Source organism: Oncorhynchus keta, chromosome 10 (genome assembly GCF_023373465.1).
Source record: "Oncorhynchus keta strain PuntledgeMale-10-30-2019 chromosome 10, Oket_V2, whole genome shotgun sequence".
In the NCBI taxonomy this organism is placed as follows: Eukaryota; Metazoa; Chordata; class Actinopteri; order Salmoniformes; family Salmonidae; genus Oncorhynchus; species Oncorhynchus keta.
In genome coordinates, this window is record NC_068430.1 from 52,305,373 (window position 1) to 52,328,571 (window position 23,199).

At 41.7% G+C, this 23,199-nt stretch overlaps 2 protein-coding genes across 5 annotated transcripts in view; one reads left to right on the plus strand and one right to left on the minus strand.

Moving 5' to 3' along the window:
- Positions 1-23,199, minus strand: part of LOC118388940 (replication termination factor 2-like) — a 40,269-nt gene that overhangs the window by 9,574 nt on the left and 7,496 nt on the right. The gene's annotated exons all lie outside the window — the stretch shown is intronic.
- Positions 1,749-22,825, plus strand: LOC118388939 (beta-1,3-galactosyl-O-glycosyl-glycoprotein beta-1,6-N-acetylglucosaminyltransferase 7-like). 3 transcript variants are annotated; one of them, XM_035778557.2, is made up of 5 exons: positions 1,749-2,862; positions 4,260-5,290; positions 6,663-6,758; positions 21,071-21,297; positions 21,519-22,825. In XM_035778557.2, exons 2-5 carry the CDS (start codon positions 4,324-4,326, stop codon positions 21,825-21,827), a joined length of 1,599 nt encoding a protein of 532 aa, XP_035634450.1. In that variant the 5' UTR covers positions 1,749-2,862; positions 4,260-4,323; the 3' UTR covers positions 21,828-22,825. The 3 variants fall into 3 exon arrangements, with proteins under 3 accessions (XP_035634450.1, XP_035634453.1, XP_035634451.1); XM_035778558.2 differs by lacking the exon at positions 1,749-2,862 and adding an exon at positions 2,893-3,698; XM_035778560.2 differs by having other exon boundaries at positions 21,071-21,655.

Below are 23,199 nucleotides of genomic sequence, written 5' to 3' on the forward strand. Positions count from 1 at the left end.
AAGTCCGTGTTGCCCAGCAACAGCCCCAAAACATCACTGCTCTAGAGGAGACCTGCATGGAGGAATGGGCCAAAATACCAGTAACAGTGTGTGAAAACCTTGTAAAGACTTACAGAAAACGTTTGACCTCTGTCATTGCCAACAAAGGGTATATAACAAAGTATTGAGAAACTTTTGTTTTTGACCAAATACTTATTTTCCACCATAATTTGCAAATAAATTCATTAAAAATCCGACAATGTGATTTTTCCCCCTCATTTTGTCTGTCATAGTTGAAGTGGACCTATCATGAAAATTACAGGCCTCTCATCTTTTTAAGTGGCAGAACTTGCACAATTGGTGGCTGACTAAATACTTTTTTGCCCCACTGTATACAGCATCACCTCCCCCAAAAGCATTTATGTCTCTTCTATACACGTTGTATACTTGTATTGCTACTGATGTATCATCAAATTAATGATCTAAGTAATTCTCAGAAATTGCTATATGAATGTTATCTGATGTTAGCAAGTTATTGATTTCATTAACCTTATTTCTAAAGGCTACATATATTAATATGGGCTATTTTCAGCCCTTTCCTGGGTAGCTTATCAACGATAGACATAAATACAGAAAAGAGCAGACAAAGCAATAAATTCAGCAGTCCCTTAATCAATTGGTTTGTGTGTGTGCGCGCGCTGCAGAGTTGAGGCTACAAACCATATGATTAGCTCGCTCATCCATTCCATGCTTCTGGGAAGGAGGGTGGACAATGAACCTGTCATAGCGGATGTACGCAATGTCCGCACGCGCTCTGGCAGCTTTCATGGTAGGGATCAGTTCTTTCCTCTTCTGGCGCACAGCTTCAGGATAGTCCTCGTAGAGGAAGATATAGTTTCTTGGCTCTTTCCAGAACAGCAACCTTGTCCTTGAACTTCAGGAACTTGACCACTGTTGGCCTGGGCCTATCACCTGGGTCTGTGGTGGGTTTTCCAGTCATTTGTGCACGCTCCACCTCAATCTTCCTGTGGTCCATCTTCAATTTCTCAGAGATCATTTCCCTCACTTTATCCTCAGACTCTGTCCAGGTCTCATGTGGTGATTCCATCCACAACTTCCACAATCCACAATGTTGTTCCGCCTTGATTGTCCCTCGAGATAATCTGATTTATCGGTCATTGTTATCATGAATTCACACACAGAACTGATGTCCTCTCTCAATTGTTTCAACTCATGGAGCTGACCCTGGGAAAACTGCAAACTGTTCTTCAGTTCCTGGAAATCTCTGGTCAGAATTTGGACAAAACACCTGAAGCTATTTTCTTGTAACAACTACTCGTAGGTCTCTTTTGTTCAATTAAAATATCCTTCACGTGTGATAGACACCACTGTCCTCAATGGTACTCTCGCCGGCTTTGGTATTGTCATAGTAGCTAGCAACGTATGTTAGGCTGTTACTCCTCTCAGTTCCAGACAGGGCAGGTCACAGGGAAGATTGAAAACAACAGCAGGGATCTAGACAGCCACAAACCCGGGACAATCCGCGGTCCCAGCCACAATGGCTAACCTCGTCGCGGGCTGCATTCAAGAAAACCTCGCTAGCTTGTTATGCAGCTAGCTAGCAGCTAGGCTAGCTGCGATGCCAAATAGCTTCTCAGATCCCTCCTTGGTCAGCAGGATCACTGGAAAGAGATGAGTAATCCCAGAAACTGATGCAAACTGCTTTCCAATACACTTTCCAAACAAAAACCGAGCTCTTCCTCATATAACAGAAAGTGATAAGAGAGGCCATTATATCCATAATTTGGCAGGCTAAAAGCAAAATTGTGGACAAATGACTATTCTACTCAAATCAACAGCTTCTGTTGTGTTCTTTCCCCCTTCTTTAATAAAAACAGACCTGTGCATTACTAGTGAATGTTTATTTTCATTAATGAGTGACAAACGCTCACGTGCACACTCATGTTCATATGCACACACTCATAACGTCACACTCGGCCACACAAAGACAAAAGCCCACCAGCAGGGGGGACCTATTGTGTCCTGGTGTCAGCTCAATGTGACCTCTGGCCATGTGGCCCTGTTAACACAACAAGAACTAATCTCAGTCGCTGACCAGGCAGCAAACAAAACACTGGCTGAGGCTGTCGCTGCCTCCGGCAGCACTCTACTCTGCACAGCACTAAACCAGCCACAGCAGCAGAACCATCTGAGAACTCTCCCAGGAGAGAGGGAGCGAGAGAGGCAGAGAGAGAGAGGAGTCGAGGATAAGATCCATAATCCATGCTGCGACTGCTGCAAATCTGACATCGGAAGGAAGATTGGGGTTGCTTAGCTTTTGTGTTAAATCTAAAATTGGGAAAGGAGAGTGAGAGAGAAATAGCGATACGGGGTGAGAGATGAAGAGAGAAAAAAAAATAAGCGAGGCAGTTGAAGATCATTTTAAAAGTGGTAGGAGACTGTCGGGAAAGGTTGCCAGTGCTTGTATATGGGTGTGTGTGTGCGCCAAATGAGAGAGAATCCGCCCTTACCAGGCAGGGCCGGCCCTCATCTCAGGTGGGATGCAGTGGGAGCGCCTCAGCCACAGACGTGAGAGCAAGAAATAACACACGCAGGCACACACACGCTAAAAACAGAGACGGATGTGGAGCACAACGACCTTGCGAGCCACCCGCCGCCCTGAGACAACCACAACAAAAGCAACGCACAGCAAACTGCAGCAGCATCAGCTCCACCAGCCCATCCCTTGACAACCCATGGCTCCAGCTCCCAGCGTGTGCCAGGCTTGACTCCCTGTTGGTTCCGGCTCGCCATTTTTTGTTAAGGCGCTTAATGTTTAACCTATTCTTCAGCAAAAGGACCCTGGGTTCAACTGCAATTAAGGTAACTGGATAGCCTTATCCTCTGTGTGCGTGTTAACACTTGGAGGTAACGGTAGATTGTATTTGCCCTGAATCAAAATGTTGCTGAGGGTAGTATGCAATGATGTGTGTGTGGTATTAAACATTCCCACAATGAGCTTTCAATTACAAATGCCTAAGAGTGATGGAATATCTGGTTAATTACTCAATCCATTAACAGGTGATAAAATAAAAGCATGGCTCCATGAGAACGAGCAGTGTTTAATCCAACTAATAATGGCAACCGGTGGTTCACATTTAAAAAATAAAAAATAAAAAAAGTATTGCACACTGGATGATACACTGCTATCCACACATAGTTTGCTTAGTTGCTAAATAAACAACGCCAGTTGACGGTGTCATTTCTCGTGAAAAAGTCTCCCATTAACTACAAACAATAAATCAATGGCAGTTTGCCATAAGCAAACAAGACAGCTCTCTCAGAATCAGTAAGCCAAGAACGAGATAAATCCCTGGGGGTTCTATTCAACTTTACCTGTCTGTTGACATAATTACTGCATAGACCAATCTTGTAGGTTTTTTCCTTGATGTCACAATGGCCTGTGTGGTTGATGTGGGAGACCCTTGGGATTTCATTACATATTCACATAACAAGCCCAATGTCCAAATCTCTTTAACAGGCTGCCACTGATTATCGGGTTCTAGTAAGTCTCCGGTGAATAAGTCTCTCTAGTGTGCTATCAGGCAACTGCAGAGGGTGTTATAAGAGCAACTGGATTCTTATTGATTCTCCACCAGTGGTAGCGCAGTGAATGAGCGAAGCAGTGTAGCTCACTTCTTACAAAATAGGAACAACAGGTAGACCTACTTTGATTTACAAGTGATTAAGAAAATGTATGATGTTAATTATGGCTGTGTGATCCTATTTAGATCCAGGGTATTGTGTATCTAGGAGCGAGAGCATTTCCATATTTCGAAACCTGTATACTGCAAAAATACAAACCTTGTTTGCATGGCTAGGTTCAAAATTCAAATGTGCATTTCTATTCTGATGTCTAGGAGTCTGTCTCTTGCATTGTTTAATGACTCATTTCTTCAATTTCCTGAGCCAGCTTCCTTAGTCCATCTAGCAGCATTATCTAAGTATTTCCTCTCTACTCACTTGTATCATCTGTTGTGATCGGATTAATAAGCACTCCATAAAAAGCTACTCATCTTTGCTGTGTGCTGGGTTTTTAAACATCTCTAGAAAGAATCCCTGTATGAAATGCAACGAGGAAACAGATTATTCTTACGGTTGTAAAACATTGCAGATAATTGTGGTTATTTTTCAATAATCTTCCATAAAAAGTATGGAAGGGTATGTATGAGTCTTTAAAATACTTTCAATGTCTCAAGTCTGGCTTTGTCATTTTACAGTACAGCCTAACCCTGGTCTTTTGCTGCCGGTGATTGTGTGGTGTCCGTCCAGTGCTGGACTATTATGCTCCAGCTGGAAGGCGCAAAGTGCAGTTTCCTGTTCTGCCTGGGAATATGCATGGTCATCTGCTCAGTCATCTACCTGAGGGCCATGGCTGGCACAGATCCCCAGGGTCAGAGTGGGCCCCTGGGCTGCAGGCCATTCTCTAAGTACTGCCAAGCTTTCCTTCCCAGCACCAAGGGCTCAACAGCATGGCAACGCCATGACTGCCATGTGGAGAGCTATCTTCTGAGTATGGGAAGTCGAGGTGGGGACCAGGACTGCTCCCGTCTGGTGAGGGAGCTTCACTTCATCACCAGCCCGCTGAGCCGGGAGGAGGAAGACTACCCTCTGGCCTTCATCCTCACTGTTCACAAGGAGCTGGAGCTGTTGGTGCGCCTGCTTCGGGCCATCTACATGCCGCAGAATGTCTACTGTATCCACGTGGACGCCAAGGCTCCGCGGGAGTACAGGGAAGCCGTGGAGAGCCTTGTGGGCTGCTTTCCCAATGTGTTCCTGGCCAGCCACAGCGAGATGGTGACCTATGCCGGCTTCTCACGGCTGCAGGCCGACATCAACTGCATGAGGGACCTGGCGGCATTGCCTGTGCCCTGGAGGAAGGTGCTCAACCTGTGTGGCCAGGACTTCCCTGTAAAGAGCAACCTGGAGCTGGTGCGCTACATGCAGAGCAAGGAGTGGAGAGACAGGAACATGACCCCGGGCATCAAGCAGCCTGCGGCTATGAGCCACCGGACTCAGCTGCAGTACAGGGAAGTCAGGGGCTCCCACGTGGCCCCCAAGCGCGGAGGCCCAAAGAAAGGTGCTCCACCCCACAGGCTTCAGATGTACTTTGGTACAGCCTACTACGCACTAACCAGGACCTTTGTGGAGTTTGTACTCAGGAGTCACGTGTCCAGAGACCTGCTAGAGTGGTCCAAGGACGCATTCAGCCCAGATGAGCACTACTGGGTGACGCTCAATCACATTAAAGGTAAAGTACAAGTTTACAAACGGCACATAAAAAGCAACTTGTAATCTCTGTAACACAAGTGGTTCTGAGCTTATATCAATGTTAAATCCGTGAGGAAAACAGGTAAGACATCTACAATCTTTCCATGAGTGCATAGCTATGCCACGCACAACCTTTCCAATGAAATGTATCCAAAAGCAAAAACCTACGAGACAAAATGGCTATGCTTAGTCGATAAATCCTAGTGGCCTAGTAACTGAGTTCGTGAAAGGCTGACTTACAGTACATTTATTTGGGGTGTTCAAAGATTACTTCTAGCCTTGAAACTTAAAAGGAATGGGTTCAACATGCCCACATTGTTTGAAGTAAAGTAAACCAGCGTAGCTCAATGACATGTATTTTATGAAGCCCTTTTTACATCAGCAGTTGTCAAAGTGCTTTACAGATAACCAGCCTAAAACCCCAAAGAGAAAGAAATGCACAGTGGCTAGGAAAAATAAGTCAAATATTCCACCCCTTTGTTATGGCAAGTCTAACTACATTCAGGAGTACAAATTTGCTTAACACAATAAATTGCATGGACTTACTGTTTGCAATAATAGTATATAATAGAACTTTTGAATGACTACCTTGTCTCTGTACCCCACACATACAGATAATTGTAAGGTCCCACAGTCGAGCAATTCATTTCAAAACACAGATTCAACAACCCCCCCGCTTGTAATCATTAAGGTCTATGGGTTATTCATGATTAAAAAATAAACAGAACGGAGCTAAGCACAGGCAAAATCATACAGGAAAACCTGGTTCAGTCTGCTTTCCACCAGACACTAGGAGATTAATTCACCTTTCATCAGGACAATAAGCTAACACACAAGGTCAAATCTACACTGGCATTGCTTACCAGAGTGGCAGAGTAATTTTTTTTTACTTAAATCCACTTGAAAAATCGATGTCTGGACCTGAAAATGGCTTCGCAATGATCAACAACCAATTTGACGAGCTTGAATTTTGAAAAGAATAATGGGCAACGGTTGTACAGTCCAGGTGTGGAAAGCTCTTAGAGACTTACCCAGAAAGACTCAGCTGTAATCATTGCCAAAAGGTGCTTCTACAAAGTATTGACATACGTAAATGAGATATTTCTGTATTTAATTTGAAATAAATTAACAAAAAAATTCTAAATACATGTTTTCACTTTGTCATTCTGGGATATTGTGTGTAGATGGGTGAGAGAAAAAAAGTAATCCATTTTGAATTCAGGGTGTAACAACAGAATGTGGAATAAGTCAAGGGGTATGAAAACTCTGAAGGCACTGCAAGTGACACGTGAGAGGCTATAATGAAAAGTGAGAATGAAATGATCTGTTTTGGATCGATTATCTGCTCCTAGAAGCGCCAGGAAGTCATGTAGGAGGCGGCTGGGGTGGCGAGATCCGGACAATCAAATGGAGGGACCAAGAGGGGACAGTACACAATGGATGCAAAGGTACAACAACTCCCTATCCCGGTCAAAGTCAGTTTCTACTCGACCTCACTTGTCTAGGGCATGTTTTGCTCCTTGATTCCAGATTAGTCTTCTGATTAGGAAGAAAACTGTTCACACAAATCAAAATCGTATGTCACATTTGCCGAATACAACAGGTGCTTACTGAAAAGCCCTTTACCAAACAATGGTTAAGAAAATATTTACTAAATAAACTAAAGCAACGATAAAATAACAGAGGCTATATGCAGGGGGTACCGGTACCGAGTCAAGGTGCAGGGGTACATGTTAGTCGAAATAACGGAGATAATATGTACACGAGAAGACAAGTACATTAGTGTTTCGTTTGAGAAACAGACACTTCACAAGTCCCCAACTGGCAGCTTCATTAAATAGTACCCGCAAAACACCAGTCTCAACATCAACAGTGAAGAGGCGACTCAGCGATGCTGGCCGTCTAGGCAGAGTTACAAAGAAAAAGCCATATCTCAGACTGTCCAATAAAAAGAAAAGATACTGGATAGAGGAACTCTAACACTCAAATGTACTTGTCATCTTGCTCAGTTGTGCACCAGGGCCTCCCACTCTTTCTATTCTGGTTATAGCCAGTCTGCGCTGTTCTGTGAAGGGAGTAGTACACAATGTTGTATGAGATCTTCAGTTTCTTGGTAATTTCTCACATGGAATAGGCTTCATTTCGAGACTGACGAGTTTCAAAAGAAAGGTCTTTGTTTCTGGCCATTTTGAGCCTGTAATCGAACCCACAAAGGCCGACGATCCAGTCTAAAGAATTCCAGAAAATTATGTCATGGCTTTAGAAGCTTCTGATAGGCTAATTGAAATCATTTGAGTCAAATGGAGGTGCACCTGTGGATGTATTTCAAGGCCTACCTTCAAACTCAGTGCCTCTTTGCTTGACATCATGGGAACATCTAAAGAATTCAGCCAAGACCTCAGAAAAAAATTGTAGACCTCCACAAGTCTGGTTCATACTTGGGAGCAATTTCCAAACACCTGAAAGTACCACGTTCATCTGTACAAACAATAGTACGAAGGTATAAACAAATGCAAATCAATCCCAGAACAACAGCAAAGGACCTTGTGAGGATGCTGGAGGAAACAGGTACAAAAGTATCTATAGCCACAGTAAAACGAGTCCTATATCAACATAACCTAAAAGGCCACTCAGCAAGGAAGCAGCCACTGGTCCAAAACCGCCATAAAAAAAAGCCAGACTACGGTTTTCAACTGCACATAGGGACAAAGATCGTACTTTCTGGAGAAATATCCTCTGGTCTGATGAAACAAAAATATAACTATTTGGCCATAATGACCATTTTTATGTTTGGAAGAAAAAAGGGGGAGACTTGCAAGCCGAAGAACACCATCCAAACCGTGAAGCACGGTGGTGGCAGCATCATGTTGTGGGGGTGCTTTGCTGCAGGAGGGACTGGTGCACTTCACAAAATAGATGGCATCACGAGGAGAAAATTATGTGGATATATTGAAGCAACATCTCAAGACATCAGTCAGGAAGTTAAAGCTTGGTCACAAATGGGTACACCAAATGAACAATGACCTCAAGCATACTTCCAAAGTTGTGGCAAAACATTCTGTTAAAAATCGTGCAACATTTCAGCGCCCTGCTGCTCATGCCAGGAATATAGTATATGCATATGATTAGTATGTGTGGATAGAAAACACTCAGACGTTTATAAAACTGGTTAAATCAAGGCTGTGACTATAACAGAACGTGCGTTTCATCGAAAAGTGCAGGAAAATCTGATCACTGAAAATGGAAAAATATATCCATGCGCGACTTGAACCCATTGATAAAGGTGAACCACATTTAATGGGGCTGAGGTTGCAATACCTACAGCTTCCACACGTTGTCTAGAGTCTTGTCATTTGCCTACTATTTGTTTCTTGGTCAAACAGGCACAAGGCAGCGCATTTCTTCCGGTCTCCGACCGGATATTTTGGTTGAGATTTACCCGGACAATATTTCCAGACGGACAGCTAAAGAATATAATTCGCCTCGTGATCAATTTGATCGCTTATTAACGTTTACTAATACCTAAAGTTGCAATACAAAAGTATTTCGAAGTGTTTTGTGAAAGTTCATCGTCGACTTATTTAATTTTTAAAAATGACGTTACGTTATAAAGACGCTATTTTCTTCCGTTTATCACACAGTCTTCATATATCGATATCTAGGCTATATATGGACCGATTTAATCGAAAAAAAGACCCAATAGTGATTATGGGACATCTAGGAGTGCCAACAAAGAAGATGGTCAAAGGTAATGAATGTTTTATATTTTATTTGTGCGGTCTGTGTAGCGACGACTATGCTAATTATTTTGTTTACGTCCCCTGCGGGTCTTTTGGGGTGTTACATGCTATCAGATAATAGCTTCTCATGCTTTCGCCGAAAAGCATTTAAAAAATCTGACTTGTTGCCTGGATTCACAACGAGTGTAGCTTTAATTCAATACCCTGCATGTGTATTTTAATGAACGTTTGAGTTTTAACTAGTACTATTAGCATTTAGCGTAGCGCATTTGCATTTCCAGATGTCTAGATGGGACGCCTGCGTGTCAGGTAGGAGCAAGAGGTTAAGGACAAAAAAAGTCAGGGTATTGACCTCAATCCCATAGAACATTTGTGGGCAGAACTGAAAAAACATGTGCGAGCAAGGAGGCCTACAAACCTGACACAGTCACACCAGCTCTGTCAGGAGGAATGGGCCAAAATTCACCAAACTTATTGTGGGAAGCTTGTGGAAGGCTACCAGAAACATTTGACCCAAGTAAAACAAATTAAAAGGCAATGCTACCAAATACTAATTTCACATTCTTAAAATAAAGTGGTGATACTAACTGACCTAAGAAAGATAATTTTTACTAGGATTAAATGTCAGGAATTGTGGAAAAACCTCATATATATATATATATATATATATATATATATATATACTGCTCAAAGAAATAAAGGGAACACTAAAATAACACATCCTAGATCTGAATGAATGAAATATTCTTATTAAATACTTTTTTCTTTACATAGTTGAATGTGCTGACAACAAAATCACACAAAAATGATCAATGGAAATCAAAATGTATCTACCCATGCAGGTCTGGATTTGGAGTCACACTCAAAATTAAAGTGGAAAACCACTTTAGATCCTCAGACCCCTTGTGAGACCATATGCTGGTGTAGTTGGCCCTGGATTCCTCCTAATGCAAGACAATGCTAGACCTCATGTGGCTGGAGTGTGTCAGCAGTTCCCAACTATTTAGCAATCTATATGGCAGAGGACCAATTTTGGTCTTTAATTCAGGGCTGACAGACACGTTCTTTATTTTCGCCAACCTTCCACTTGCCTCTTCCATTTTTGCAGTAATGCTGCAATTCGTTAGTTGTAATTTTGAGTATAGAAGACATTTCCATATTTTTGTTAGCTGCATGAGTGACAACTAACAGTCCTATTTATGAAATCATTTATAAGGATTATACAGTTGAAATATTTTGTCCCCATTAATTTATTATTTTAAACCAATATATTTGAGTTTAAACATAATATTTGTTGTAATATCTGTTCCGTCTTTTCTGGTGGATTAAAATGAAATGGCAACCAACATTCTATAGCTTGTTTCAAAAATATACATTTTTGAGATTATTTTATTTTCAAATAACCTAAAGTGACAGGATGTAATCTGAATAAAAAAAGAAAAAGGCCACTCTTGAACATGGGTGAGACATTCTGCTAGAGAACGAGTTCGTATTTCGGTATAGCTTGTGTGTGACTGAAGCCTTGTGAGAGGTCTAGTCGTTTCATATGTAATCATTTCTGCCCTCCGAATTCATATTCATTATATAAATAGGCCTGTTTAATGTTGTCTGGCCATTCCAAAAACAATAGAATATTTTTTGCTCATATAATTTAAAAAACAAGTTGCTAGGTGTAGGCAAGGCCATAAGTGAAGACACTTGCCAGAATGTGCTGGAGTACACCTGGCCTTGTGACCTGTTTAAAAGGTCTTAACACACATTGGCTACGGAGTGTGATCACAGTCCTCCGAAACAGCTGGTGCTCTCATGCATGCTTCAGTGTTGCTTGCCTTGAAGCAAGTATAAAAGGCATTTAACTTGTCTGATAGGCTCACATCACTGGGCAGCTCATGGCTGGGCTTCCCTCTAATCCGTAACAGTTTGCAAGCCGACGAGTGTCAGAGCCTTGACGCTTTACCTGTTTGACCGTTCATCTGAGGGCATAGCAGGATTTCTTACAAGCGTCAGGATTAGTGTCCCGCTTCTTGTAAGTAGCAGCTCTCGCCTTTAGCTTGGTTGTGATGTTGCCTGTGATCCATGGCTTCTGGTTGGGATATGATACGTACGGTCACTGTGGGGATGATGTCATTGATGCACTTATTGATGAAGCGGGTGATTTATATGGTATAACGTAATTGCTGGACTATTAAGCCCACCTGAATATAAACCGCACCCACTGAATTATTAAAAAATGTATTTTGTACATAAATAAGCCGCACATGTCTATAAGCCGCAGGTGCCTACCGGTACATTGAAACAAATTAACTTCACACAGCCTTTAAACGAAACACGGCTTGTAACAAAAATTAAAACAGTAGCCTACCAAGAAAGTCATTGGTCACTATCTTCCTCCTCCTGTGCACTGAAACCACTGAAGTCATCTCCTTCGGTGTCGGAGTTGAATAGCCTCAGAATTGCTTCATCCGATAATGGATCGTTTTCATTGTCGCTCTAGTCACTTTCATCCGGAGGCAAATACCCCGCTGAGCTCATGCTGCCCCTTCAACACGCAGCAGTCCAGCCTTTCGAAACCCGTTGATGATAGTGGATTTTTTGACAATGCTCCACGCTGTCAGGACCCACTGGCAGACTTGACCATAAGATGCTCTTCGCCTGCGGCCCGTTTTAGTGAAGGATTTCTCCAAGCCTCCCACTGAACAAGGAGCGCCACTTTAAATGCACGATTTACACTGATGTCGAGTGGCTGCAAATACTTTGGGCCATCTGCTTTTCTTCCCTCTGAAAGCTTTTGTTGTCTTTCTGCACTGAGTCAGTTCCTCACGCTGCTGTTTCCAACGTCTTATAATCAACTCATTAAGGCCAATCTCCCATGCAGCAGCTCTATTTCCTTTTCCAACAGCCAGATTTATTGCCTTCAACTTGAAAGCTGCATCATATGCATTTCTCCGTGTCTTTGCCATGATGAGGGCGACAAAATTACTACCGTAATCAGAATGATGGGAAGTTTGAGCGCGCTCGATTTACGTCACATTATGTGACGGTGCTCAGTTTTTTGGCGGCATGAATCTTGTGAAAGCGGGAAAAATCCATAAATTAGCCGCGCCATTGTATAAACCGCGAGGTTCAAAGTGTGGGAATAAAGTAGAGGCTTATAGTCCGGAAATTACGGTACTCCTCAATGCCAGCGGATGAATCCCCTAACATAGTCCAGTCTGTGCTAGCAAAACAGTCCTGTAGCTTAGCATCCGCATCATCTGACCACTTCCGTATTGAGCGAGTCACTCGTACCGCCTGCTTTAGTTTTTGCTTGTGTTAGGTTCTATATATCAGAGTAAGAATTCAAGGCCAAGTTTATTCACCCCAAAGGATCAAACACCTGAACAGACAAACACACATTTCCAAAAGTGGTAATAGAAATACCCCAATTTAGGTGGGCTCCTCCTTCTCGCTAAACATGGCATATATACTGCTAGGCAGGAAATTAAGTGATACGGAAAATAAACTGTTCCTTCTCCCTTAATGTGACCTGACCTCGACCCCCTTCATCACTAATCCACGACTTTCTCCCCTTATCAGTGCCACCACGTGATCGTTTTCCCTGCACTCAGCACATTCCAAGCTTAATTGCACCCACCATATATATTCTTCCCACGGATAACCATTAACTTCTGGTGTAGACCCTCTAGACCAGTGGCTCCAAAACTTTTTATAGTCCCACACCCCTTCAAAGCATTCAACCTCCAACTGCATACCCCCTTAGTAACAGGGTCAATGCACTTTCAAATGTTTTTTTGCCATCATTGTAAGCCTGCCACACACACTATACGATACATTTATTAAACATAACAATCAGTGCGAGTTTGTCACAACCCGGCTCGAGGGAAGTGACAAATAGCTCTTATAGGACCAGGGCACAAAATATAATAATAATCAATAATTTTACTCTTTATTTAACCATCTTACATATAAAACCTTATTTGCTCTTTGAAAATTGTAAATAACTGAGAAGGGTGCGCTTGAAAGGATGCACGCAACTCTATAATGTTGGGTTGTATTGGAGAGTCTGTCTTAAATAATTTTCCGCACACAGTCTGTGCCTGTATTTAGTTTTCATGCTAGTGATGGCCGAGAATCCACTCTCACATAGGTACGTGGTTGCAAAGGGCATCAGTGTCTTAACAGCGCGATTTGCCAAGGCAGGATACGCTGAGTGTAGCCCAATCCAGAAATCTGGCAGTGGCTTCAGATTAAATATTCACAGAACCGCAAGTTGCAATTTCGATGAGGTTCCCTTGTTCAGATACCAGAAAGGGAACTGGAGGCAGGGCATGAAAGGGATAACGAATCCAGTTGTTTGTGTCGTCCGTTTAGGGAAAGTACCTCCATAATTGCACACCCAACTCATTCAGGTGCTTCTCTATATCACATTTGACATTGTCCGTAAGCTTGAGTTAATTTGCACACACAAAAAATAATAATCATACAATGATGGAAAGACTTGTGTGCGGTCCTTGTTAATGTAGACACAGAAGAGGTCCAACTTCTTAATCATTGCCTCAATTTTGTCCCTCACATTGAATGTAGTTGCGGAGATTCCATGTATTCCTAGATTCAGATCATTCAGGCGAGAAAAATCATCACCCAGATAGGCCAGTCGTGTGAGAAAATCGTCATCATGCAAGCGGTCAGAAGTGAAAATTATGGTCAGTAAGAAAACTTTAAGCTAGTCTCTCAATTCAAAAAAACGTGTCATACTTTGCCCCTTGATAACAAGCGTTCTTCTGTATGTTGTAAAAGTGTTCGTTGCCCATATCCTTGCATAGTGCAGGGGCCTTGCTTTAACAAAGTTACCCATTTTCACTGTAGTGTCCAAAACATATTTCAAGCTGTCAGCCATTCCATTGGCAGCAAGAGCCTCTCGGTGGATGCTGCAGTGTACCTAAGCTTGGAAATGAGACCCTTAAACCCAGACTTGGACCATATACCCACTGCACTGAACAGCAGGCTAGTGATTGCTTTGCAACCCTTGCAGTTAGCCACTGATTCCTTCCAAACCACTCAATGTTGAATTTGCGATTTCCAACTTGTTGTGTAATGTTTATGTCCAATGGCCGATGAGCACCAATACGTTTAATCTATCATTTCTCTTCATATTAAAAGGATTTGCCAGTAGATTGTCGACATGATTCATGATGATGACTGCTTGTCTAGCTTGTTAGCTATGATTTTGAAAGTATTATGTTGACATGATCAGTCCAATCAGTGTGCCCACCTGCCCTGAATGGCAGGTCACCACTGGTCTCGTACTGGACTCTGTCAGTCAGATACATTTGTACTCAGTCTTGGACAGTGAGGACTCGTAATTTCCTCCCGAGATCAGCGGGGTAGAAAACTCAGAATTATCATCTTCCATTCAGTCAGGGCATAAAACCGCTTCACCAGGCTAAATATATACACTCCTTTCTTGAAACAATATCTTAAGAGCCTTATCTATTATAGACATGTTTGCGCACTGGCGAACCTATCGGGCTTGAAAGGCCCACCCAATCAGATTGATGTGGTTTAACCTGTAGTGACACCCCATCCCGTGAACAGGACCGTTGTCATCATCTGACACTAATTAGCATAACGCAACTGACATAAATCTTCCTAGAAAATCTTCCTATTCATGAAAATCACAAGTTAAATATATTGGAACACAGATTAGCCTTTTGTTAATCACCGTGTCATCTCAGGTTTTCAAAATATGCTTTACAGCCAACGCTAGACAAGCATTTGTGTAAGTTTATCCTAGCCTAGCATAGCATTATGCCTTGCTAGCAGCAGGCAACCTTGTCACGGAAATCAGAAAAGCAATCAAATTAAATAGTTTATCTTTGATGAACTTCAGATGTTTTCACTCACGAGACTCCCAGGTAGACAGCCAAAGTTCATTCTGTCCCAAAATATTATTTTTGTAGGCGAAATAGCTCCGTTTGTTCTTCACATTTGGCTGAGAAATCGCCCGGGAATTGCAGTCAACACAAAAAAAAATAGCTCCATAATATTGACAGAAACATGGCAAACGTTGTTTAGAATCCATCCTCAAGGTGTTTTTCTAATATCTACTCCCGTCGGGACAATTAGTTTTTCACTAGGACCGATTGGAGTAATGGCTACCTCTGTATTTTACGCGAGAATCTCTCTCGGAGCCACCATGTGACCACTTACGCAATGTGGCAGCCTACAGCTATTCTTCAACAGAAATGCGTAAAACTACATCACAACGCTGTAGACACCTTGGGGAATACGTAGAAAGCTTGAGCTCGTTGATGGTACATTCACAGCTGAATAGGGAGTATTGGAGCGCAGCGCTTTCAAAACCTGGGGCACTTCCGGATTGGATTTTCCTCAGGCTTTCGCCTGCAACATCAGTTCTGTTATACTCACAGACAATATCTTTACAGATTTGGAAACGTTAAGAGTATTTTCTATCCAAAGCTGTCAATTATATGCATATTCTAGCATCTTTTCCTGACAAAATATCCCGTTGAAAACGGGAACATTTTTTCCCCAAAAATGAAAATACTGCCCCCTAACACCAAGAGGTGCATTGATGTGGATTTAGACGATAAATGTTTGTTTTTTAATCTATACATTTTTTATTTATTTTGAGAGTAAAAATCTGAAAAATCTATATGAAAACGTATTATTTTTCACACAGGGTGCCTTTATGTCGCTGGGCGGGCCATTTGGGAACTTTTTGGCAAACTTAAGAGTATATACACTTCTCCAGGCACTGCTACACCACTGCATAGGGCCGATAGAAAGACAGCAGTCACAAACAGCATGATGTAATTTTTCCCCATTTTTATTTAAAACCAGTTAGGCCAGTTGACAACAAGTTCTCATTTACAACTGCGACCTGGCCAAGATAAAGCAAAGCAGTGCGACACAAACAGTTACACATGGGATAAACAAACGTACAGTCAATAACACAATAGAAAAGTCTATATAGTGTGTGCAAATGTAGTAACATTAGGGAGGTAAGGGAATAAATAGGCCACAGTGGTGAAATAATTAAAAATGAGCAATTAAACACTGGTGTGATATATGTGCAGAAGATGAATGTGCAAGTAGAGATACTGGGGTGCAAAGTAGGGAAAAAAATAACATGGGGATGAGCTAGTTGGGTGGGCTATTTACAGATGGGATATGTACAGGTGCACTACCTTTAAGCATCAGCTATCTGAGCAGCTGTACACATCCCATTTGTAAATAGCCCATCCGACTATCCACCTCATCCCCATATTGTTTCTATTTACTTTTTTTGCACACCAGTATTTCTACTTGCACATCTATCCCTACAATTGCCAAATTGTAATTACTTTGCTACTATGGCCTATTTATTGCCTTACCTCCTTACGCCATTTGCACACACTGTATATAGACTTGTTCTGTTGTGTTATTGACAACTTTTGTTTATTTTGTGTAACTCAGTTTTGTTGTTTGTGTCGCATTGCTTTGCTTTATCTTGGCCAGGTCACAGTTGTAAATGAGAACATGTTCTTAACTGGCCTACCTGGTTAAATAAAGGTGAAATAAAAATAAATAAAAACAGGTGCAATAGGTAAGCTGTTCTGACAACTGATGTTTAAAGTTAGTGAAGGAGATATGTCTCCAGCTTCAGTGATTTTTGCAATTCATTCCAGTCATTGGCAGCAGAAGAAAAGGCGCCCAAAGGAGGAGTTGGCTTTGGGGGTGACCAGTGAAATATACCTGCTGGAGCGCTTGCTATGGGTGGGTGCTGCTATGGTGACCAGTGAGTTGCTTTAAGGTGGGGCTTTACCTAGCAAATACTTATAGATGACCTGGAGCCAGAGGGTTTGGCGACGAATATGAAGCGAGGGCCAGCCAAGGAGAGCGTACAGGTCGCAGTGGTGGGTATGGATGGCACTGTGACAGACTACATCCAATTTGCTGAGGAGAGTGTTGGAGGCTATTTTGTAAATGACATCGCCAAAGTCAAGGAATGGTATGATAGTCAGTTTAACGAGGGTATGTTTGGCAGCATGAGTGAAGGATGCCTTGTTGCAAAATAGGAAGCAGATTCTAGATTTAATTTCAGATTGGAGATGCTTAATGTGAGTCTGGAAGGAGAGTTTACAGTCTAACCAGACACCTAGGTATTGTCCACATACTCTAAGTCAAAAGCGTCCAGCGTAGGATAAGTGTACGGCTGAAGGCAATAAGAACTGGTCATCTAGTGCGAACAGAGAATTAAAAAGGGGCAGATTTCTTTGCGTCATAGAATTGGTTCAAGGCGAAACCCAGATAAAAATCCAACCAGGAAGTGCCCAATATTTTGAAAGCTCTGCATGCCAATGACTCCTTATATGGCTGTGAATGGGCTACAAATGAGCTTACGCTTTCTACGTATTCCCCAAGGTGTCTACAGCATTGTGACGTCTTTTTACGCATTTATGTTGAAGAATAGCCGTAAGGGACCACATTCAGCAATTGGTCACATGATGGCTCCCGCAGAAAATCTTGCGTAAAGTAAAAGGTAGCCATTTTTCCAATCGCTTCTTATGACAAACCAATTGTCCCGGCGGCTATATTATCGAATAGATATGTGAAAAACACCTTGAGGATTGATTCTAAACAACGTTTGCCATGTTTCTGTCGATATTATGGAGCTAATTTGGAAACAAGTTTGCCGTTGTAGTGACCGCATTTTCCGGCCGATTTCTCAGCCAAACGTGAAAAACAAATGGGAGCCTACAAAGGTAATCAAAAGTAAACATTTGCTATCTAACTGGGAGTCTCCTGAGTGAAAACATCTAAAAGTTCTTCAAAGGTAAATTATTTAATTTGATTGCTTTTCTTATTTTTGTGAAAATGTTGCCTGCTGCTAGCAGAGCCTAGCATAACATTATGCCATGATAAACTTACACAAATGCTTGTCTAGCGTTGGCTGTAAAGCATATTTTGAAAATCTGAGATGACAGTGTCATTAACAAAAGGCTAAGCTGTGTCTCAATACATTTCATTTGTGAATTTCATGAATAGGAAGATTTTCTAGGAAGATTTATGTCCGCTGCGTTATGCTAATTAGTTTGAGGCGATGATTATGCTCCCGGATCCGATTTTGAGAGTCGCAAGAAGTTAAGCCAGGTGAGGTTTCCGCATAAGTGTGAAAAGGGCCAAAAGAGCTATCCAAGGCATTGTTAAAGAATAAGCAGTCCATAAACTTACATAAAAAGCCAGTAGGACCAAATCCTAAGAATACAAAAACACAACCAATAAACATTTCCTAATCAAAATTGACAACTATTACTTCCCATTGCAAAAAAACATTTCACCTTTAGCACAAAGTTACCAGTGCCTTAGAATACGTAATTCCCCCAAATTCTAAGAATATATGAAAACGACCATATCTTACGTGGTCTTTTGTTAGAAAATGTTTTAAAAAGTGGCATTCATCCTGGTGTTGTAAATTAAATCAAACCTCCATGCTTCACGGCGGGAGCCACATATGTAGAGATCATCCGTTCACCTACTCTGCGTCTCAAAGGCACAGCGGTTGGAACAAAATAACTCAAATTTGGACTCATCAGACCAAAGGACAGACTTCCACCTGTCTAATGTCAATTGCTCATGTTTGTTGGCCCAAGCAAGTCTCTTCTTCTTGGTGTCCTTTAGTGGTTTCTTTGCAGGAATTCAAACATAAAAGGCCTGATTCACGCAGTCTCCTCTGAATGGCTGATGTTCAGACGTGTGTTACTTGAACTCTGTGAAGCATTTATTTGGGCTGCAATCTGGGGAGCAGTTAATTGCAGATTTCTGAGCCTGGTAACGCTAATGAACTTATCTGCAGCAGAGGTAACTTTGGGTCTTCCTTTCCTGTGGCAGTCCTCATGAGAGCCAGTTTCAAAGCGCTTGATGGGTTTTGCAACTGAACCCGAAGAAACCTTCAGTTCTTAATTTTCTGGATTGCTTGACCTTCATGACTTAAAGTAATGACGGACTGTGGTTTCTCTTTGCTTATTTGAGCTGTTCTTGCCATAATATGGGCTTGGTCTTTTACCAAATAGGGCTATCTTCTGTATGCCACCCCTACCTTGTCACAACCCAACTGACTGGCTCAACGCATTAAGAAGGAAAGAAATTCCACAAATTAACTTTTAACAAGGCACACCTGTCAAGTGAAATGCATTCCAGGTGACTACCTCATGAAGCTGGTTGAGAGAATGCCAAGAGTGTGCGAAGCTGTCAAGGCAAAGGGTGGCTACTTTGAAGAACCTCAAATATATTTTGATTTGCTTAACACTTTTTTGGTTACTACATGATTCCATGTGTGTCATTTCATAGTTGATGTCTTCACTATTATTCAACAATGTAGAAAATAGTTTTAAAAAATATTTTAAAAAACCTGGAATTAGTTGGTGTCCAAACTTTTGACTAGTACTGTTCATAAGTTATTTTCCCAAGAGATGGCTAACAAAAGCAAGCGCTCTGCAATAAATAAAAACAGTTCCACTCAGATGATCATTTGAAACATAACTTCTAGTTGAAAGTTATTCATGAAAAGGGAGACGCTATCAAATTAGCAGCAACATCCTCTTTGATAAGACCTGCTGCAGCAGCTGCAAACTAGCCGACAACAAAAACTAGCGAGACCGTGGGGAAACTACTGCTTGCTATTGTGCACTGACCTGTTGGCCTTCAAGGCAGAAGTTTCCATACGTTTTTGTAAAAATGGTCCCACCCATTAAGTCAAAATGTTATCGGTTGATTCCACTCCAAAATGTTACCCGTATACAGTTGAATGGCAGATGTCTTTATCTAGCTTCTGCAGGCCTAGCCAATGGCTGACTTACCTATATGTATCTCCCCAGAGACCAGCAAAGAAAAATCCTAGTTGGATATTTTTTTAAATTTTCAGTGTTAACCCTTTCCAACAAAAACAGAAGAGATTAAATCAGAACATCATTGAAAATAATATCATTTTATAAATCCTTAGCCCTTCTCTGAAGGTGTAAAGGCCCATTGTTTCCCACTGTGTTGGGATTAGTAATAATTTGTAGAGTGGCTCTATTTTCCCTCAGTTTGCATTTTTTCACTATTCTGAATGTCTAAAGAATCCATATGTTGTTCTGAAATATGAACACACAAATACTTGACATTTTGAACTCTTACTTTGGTGGTGATTTGACAAAATTGCAATCATGGTCTTGAATTGGACTCACGTTGTTCTGTCCTTGGTTTTGATTCAGTCTCAGACCTCTTGTGCCCGTCCCGGTCTCAGTCTTGACTCGATTTTCTCTGGTCTTGCTGTAGTTGGTGTTGTCTACAGCTTATCATGAGGTACTCTACCTCAGATGAGCAAAACCTTGAGACTTCCTTAATACAAAAAATGTCACACCAGCTGTTATTGACAAATAAACAGACCACCACTCGTCTTACCAGAGGTAGCTGTTCCGTCTTGCCGATGCACGGAAAACACAGCCAACTATATTATCCATGTCGTCGTTCAGCCACGACTCTGTGAAACAAGATATTACAGTTTAAATGTCCCTTTAGCAGGATAGTCTAAAAAATGGAGCACGTTGGCCAATAGGACGAATGGGAGAGGCGGGTTACCCAGTCGCTGACTTAATTCTCACAAGGCACCCAGATCTGCGGCCTGTGTATCTCAGTCTCCTCTTCATGCGGAGATTTGGACCTGGTCCGGGAGCAGCAGTAAATCCTTTGCGTCAGACGGATTACAGAAAAAAAGTATTTGTCCAGTTTGGGGTGAGTAATCACGGTTCTGATATCCAGAATCTCTTGTCGGTCATAAGAGAAGGTAGCAGAAACATTATATACCCAAAAAAGTTTCAGTGCGGAAAAAAATAAAAATATTGCGCAATTGGTTAGGAGCCCGTAGAACGGCAGCCATCCCTTCCGGTGCCATTGTTTGAGCAACAGCAGTTGATAGACTTTGATACTGAGCTGAATCTCATCTTTATGTCCTTTCTGCTGCATTCTTTCCGCAGGCCGCTATGTTAGGGACATCTGCATCTATGGTCTGGAGGATTTGCAGTGGATCATCGACAGAAACAGCATGTTTGCCAACAAGTTTGAGAGCAAGGCCTTCCCAGAAGCGTTGGATTGCCTGGAGCAGTGGCACAGAGACAAGGTCCTGCAGCAAGCCATGGTTCCCATCCAGTCATGGTGGCAACTTGCCACGCAAGGCAATGCCACCTCTCTTTTCAATGCCACGGTAGGACTTTGACGAGGTTGTGGGGTTCTTCCTGACCAAAATGGATGTAGTTCTCCCAATACTTGGTTATTGTATCACTTCAGAGGGCTGTACTAAAGTGTGCTGCTAGGGCCTTGATGCATTTCTGTTGGTGCGTTTAGCGCAAATCTCGAGAAAGTCACTGCTTAGACACGCAATCAAAAGCTAAGCGACAATTATCTAACATTCTTCTCCATTCGTAGGAAACTGTTTGTGTGGTGAGCAGGGAAGACTTGTTATTGACATTTCTCAGTTGTCCGGAAACACTTTGTGGTAAATTTAGGCTCTGTGTATCACTAAGAGGCACAGTGGCTGATGTACCCATAATCACTAAAGAATTCACAAGTCTCCCCCCACGTCAAACAAGGACCTTTACTGACCTGTGGTGCACTTTGACAGAACCACATGGGCCACTGTACCAAAGACATTTGTCGACCTTTCCAGAACAAAAACAGACAGCTCTGTGGACATGGTTGCTTAGATGTGTTGTAACAACTGGCCACTGTACCTAAGAAACTCGGCAAACCTTTACAAGGGAGAGCAATACAGAGCTCTCTGGACATGGCTGCTTAGATGTGGGAACTGGAATATTGCCAGTTCAACAACAACAACTCACTCACACACTCGATTACATGTTAAGAATAATCAATTTAAAAGTAAACTATTATATTGTGTGATTGCCTATTGCAAATAAAGTGGCACTCATTTTATGACAGCTTTACATATGTTTGTCTGTGATTGTTATGTTGTAAATGTGAACATTAAGTTAATGCCTCCACTTCAGATAACTGACGTTTTTTCTTGTACTGTACCCAATGATTTATGAAAACTTGCTTGACGGGTCAATGTCCTCATTGTGGTTTCACAGTCTTGTTTAATATATTATGTACACACTATTAGAAGTTATGAAATACACCTTGTTATATTTGATAACATATGCTTGTTTTCCTTATACTCCAATCTCAAAAAATGTAAAACACTGACGAAAGCTCTGACGAAGGCCTTGAGGCTGATATGTAAAAGCTTAAAAGAGCAGTAAACAGGTGTGTTTGTTAAAAGGTATAAATGTTGCGTGTGCTAATCATGACCCGTTAACATTGTTTCCTACAAAAATATGTTAATAATTATTTAAAGTTACATAAAAAAAATGTCCCACTGTTGATAATTTCAACTACTGCTAAATGATACCCTCTGAGCTTAGTACTGGCAAAGTACAACTGTATAATAAGCCAAATAGGCCTAAACATTTGCACTGACATTAAATATTGTTACATTGTGTATGTTGTCAATTTAAAAGAACAGGGTACAATACATTGGAATAAATGTGAACTGCCACGTTGACATCAAACCATATTTCAATTGATTTCAAGAAATGTAACATATTAAGGGCTTGAAAGTGGAAATCATACAGCATGCACTTTTTTAAAAGTTTGTTCACTGTAAAGGAAGTTTAGCTATTCACTGAAATTCCCAAATGCTTTGAATACATTAAACATTTGTTATAAATTCACTTGGTCTTAACTCAGCTTGATCTTCACTTTGCTTCCCGACTTTGTGCAAATTGTACCAACAGCCCTTTTGCAAACAAATCGTACAATCACATGCAGTGCAAATGGATAAGGCACTTGAATCTGTTCCCCCTTGAGAATTAGCAAGGAAAATTCCCACAAGTGGACAACCACAACAATGCTGCTCTCACGCTCTGATGGAGTCGGAAAGGGGACCTGTTGTGCTGCTCGCTCTCCCGATTCCACAGTAGTCCTGAAAATTCGACCTTGGCTAACAGTGACTAGGGTCTGGTTTCAATAATGGACTCTTTTGGCAGAGGAACTACACCACTGCCTACGTCACTACTTTATCTGTTTGAATACAAATCAAAATAGT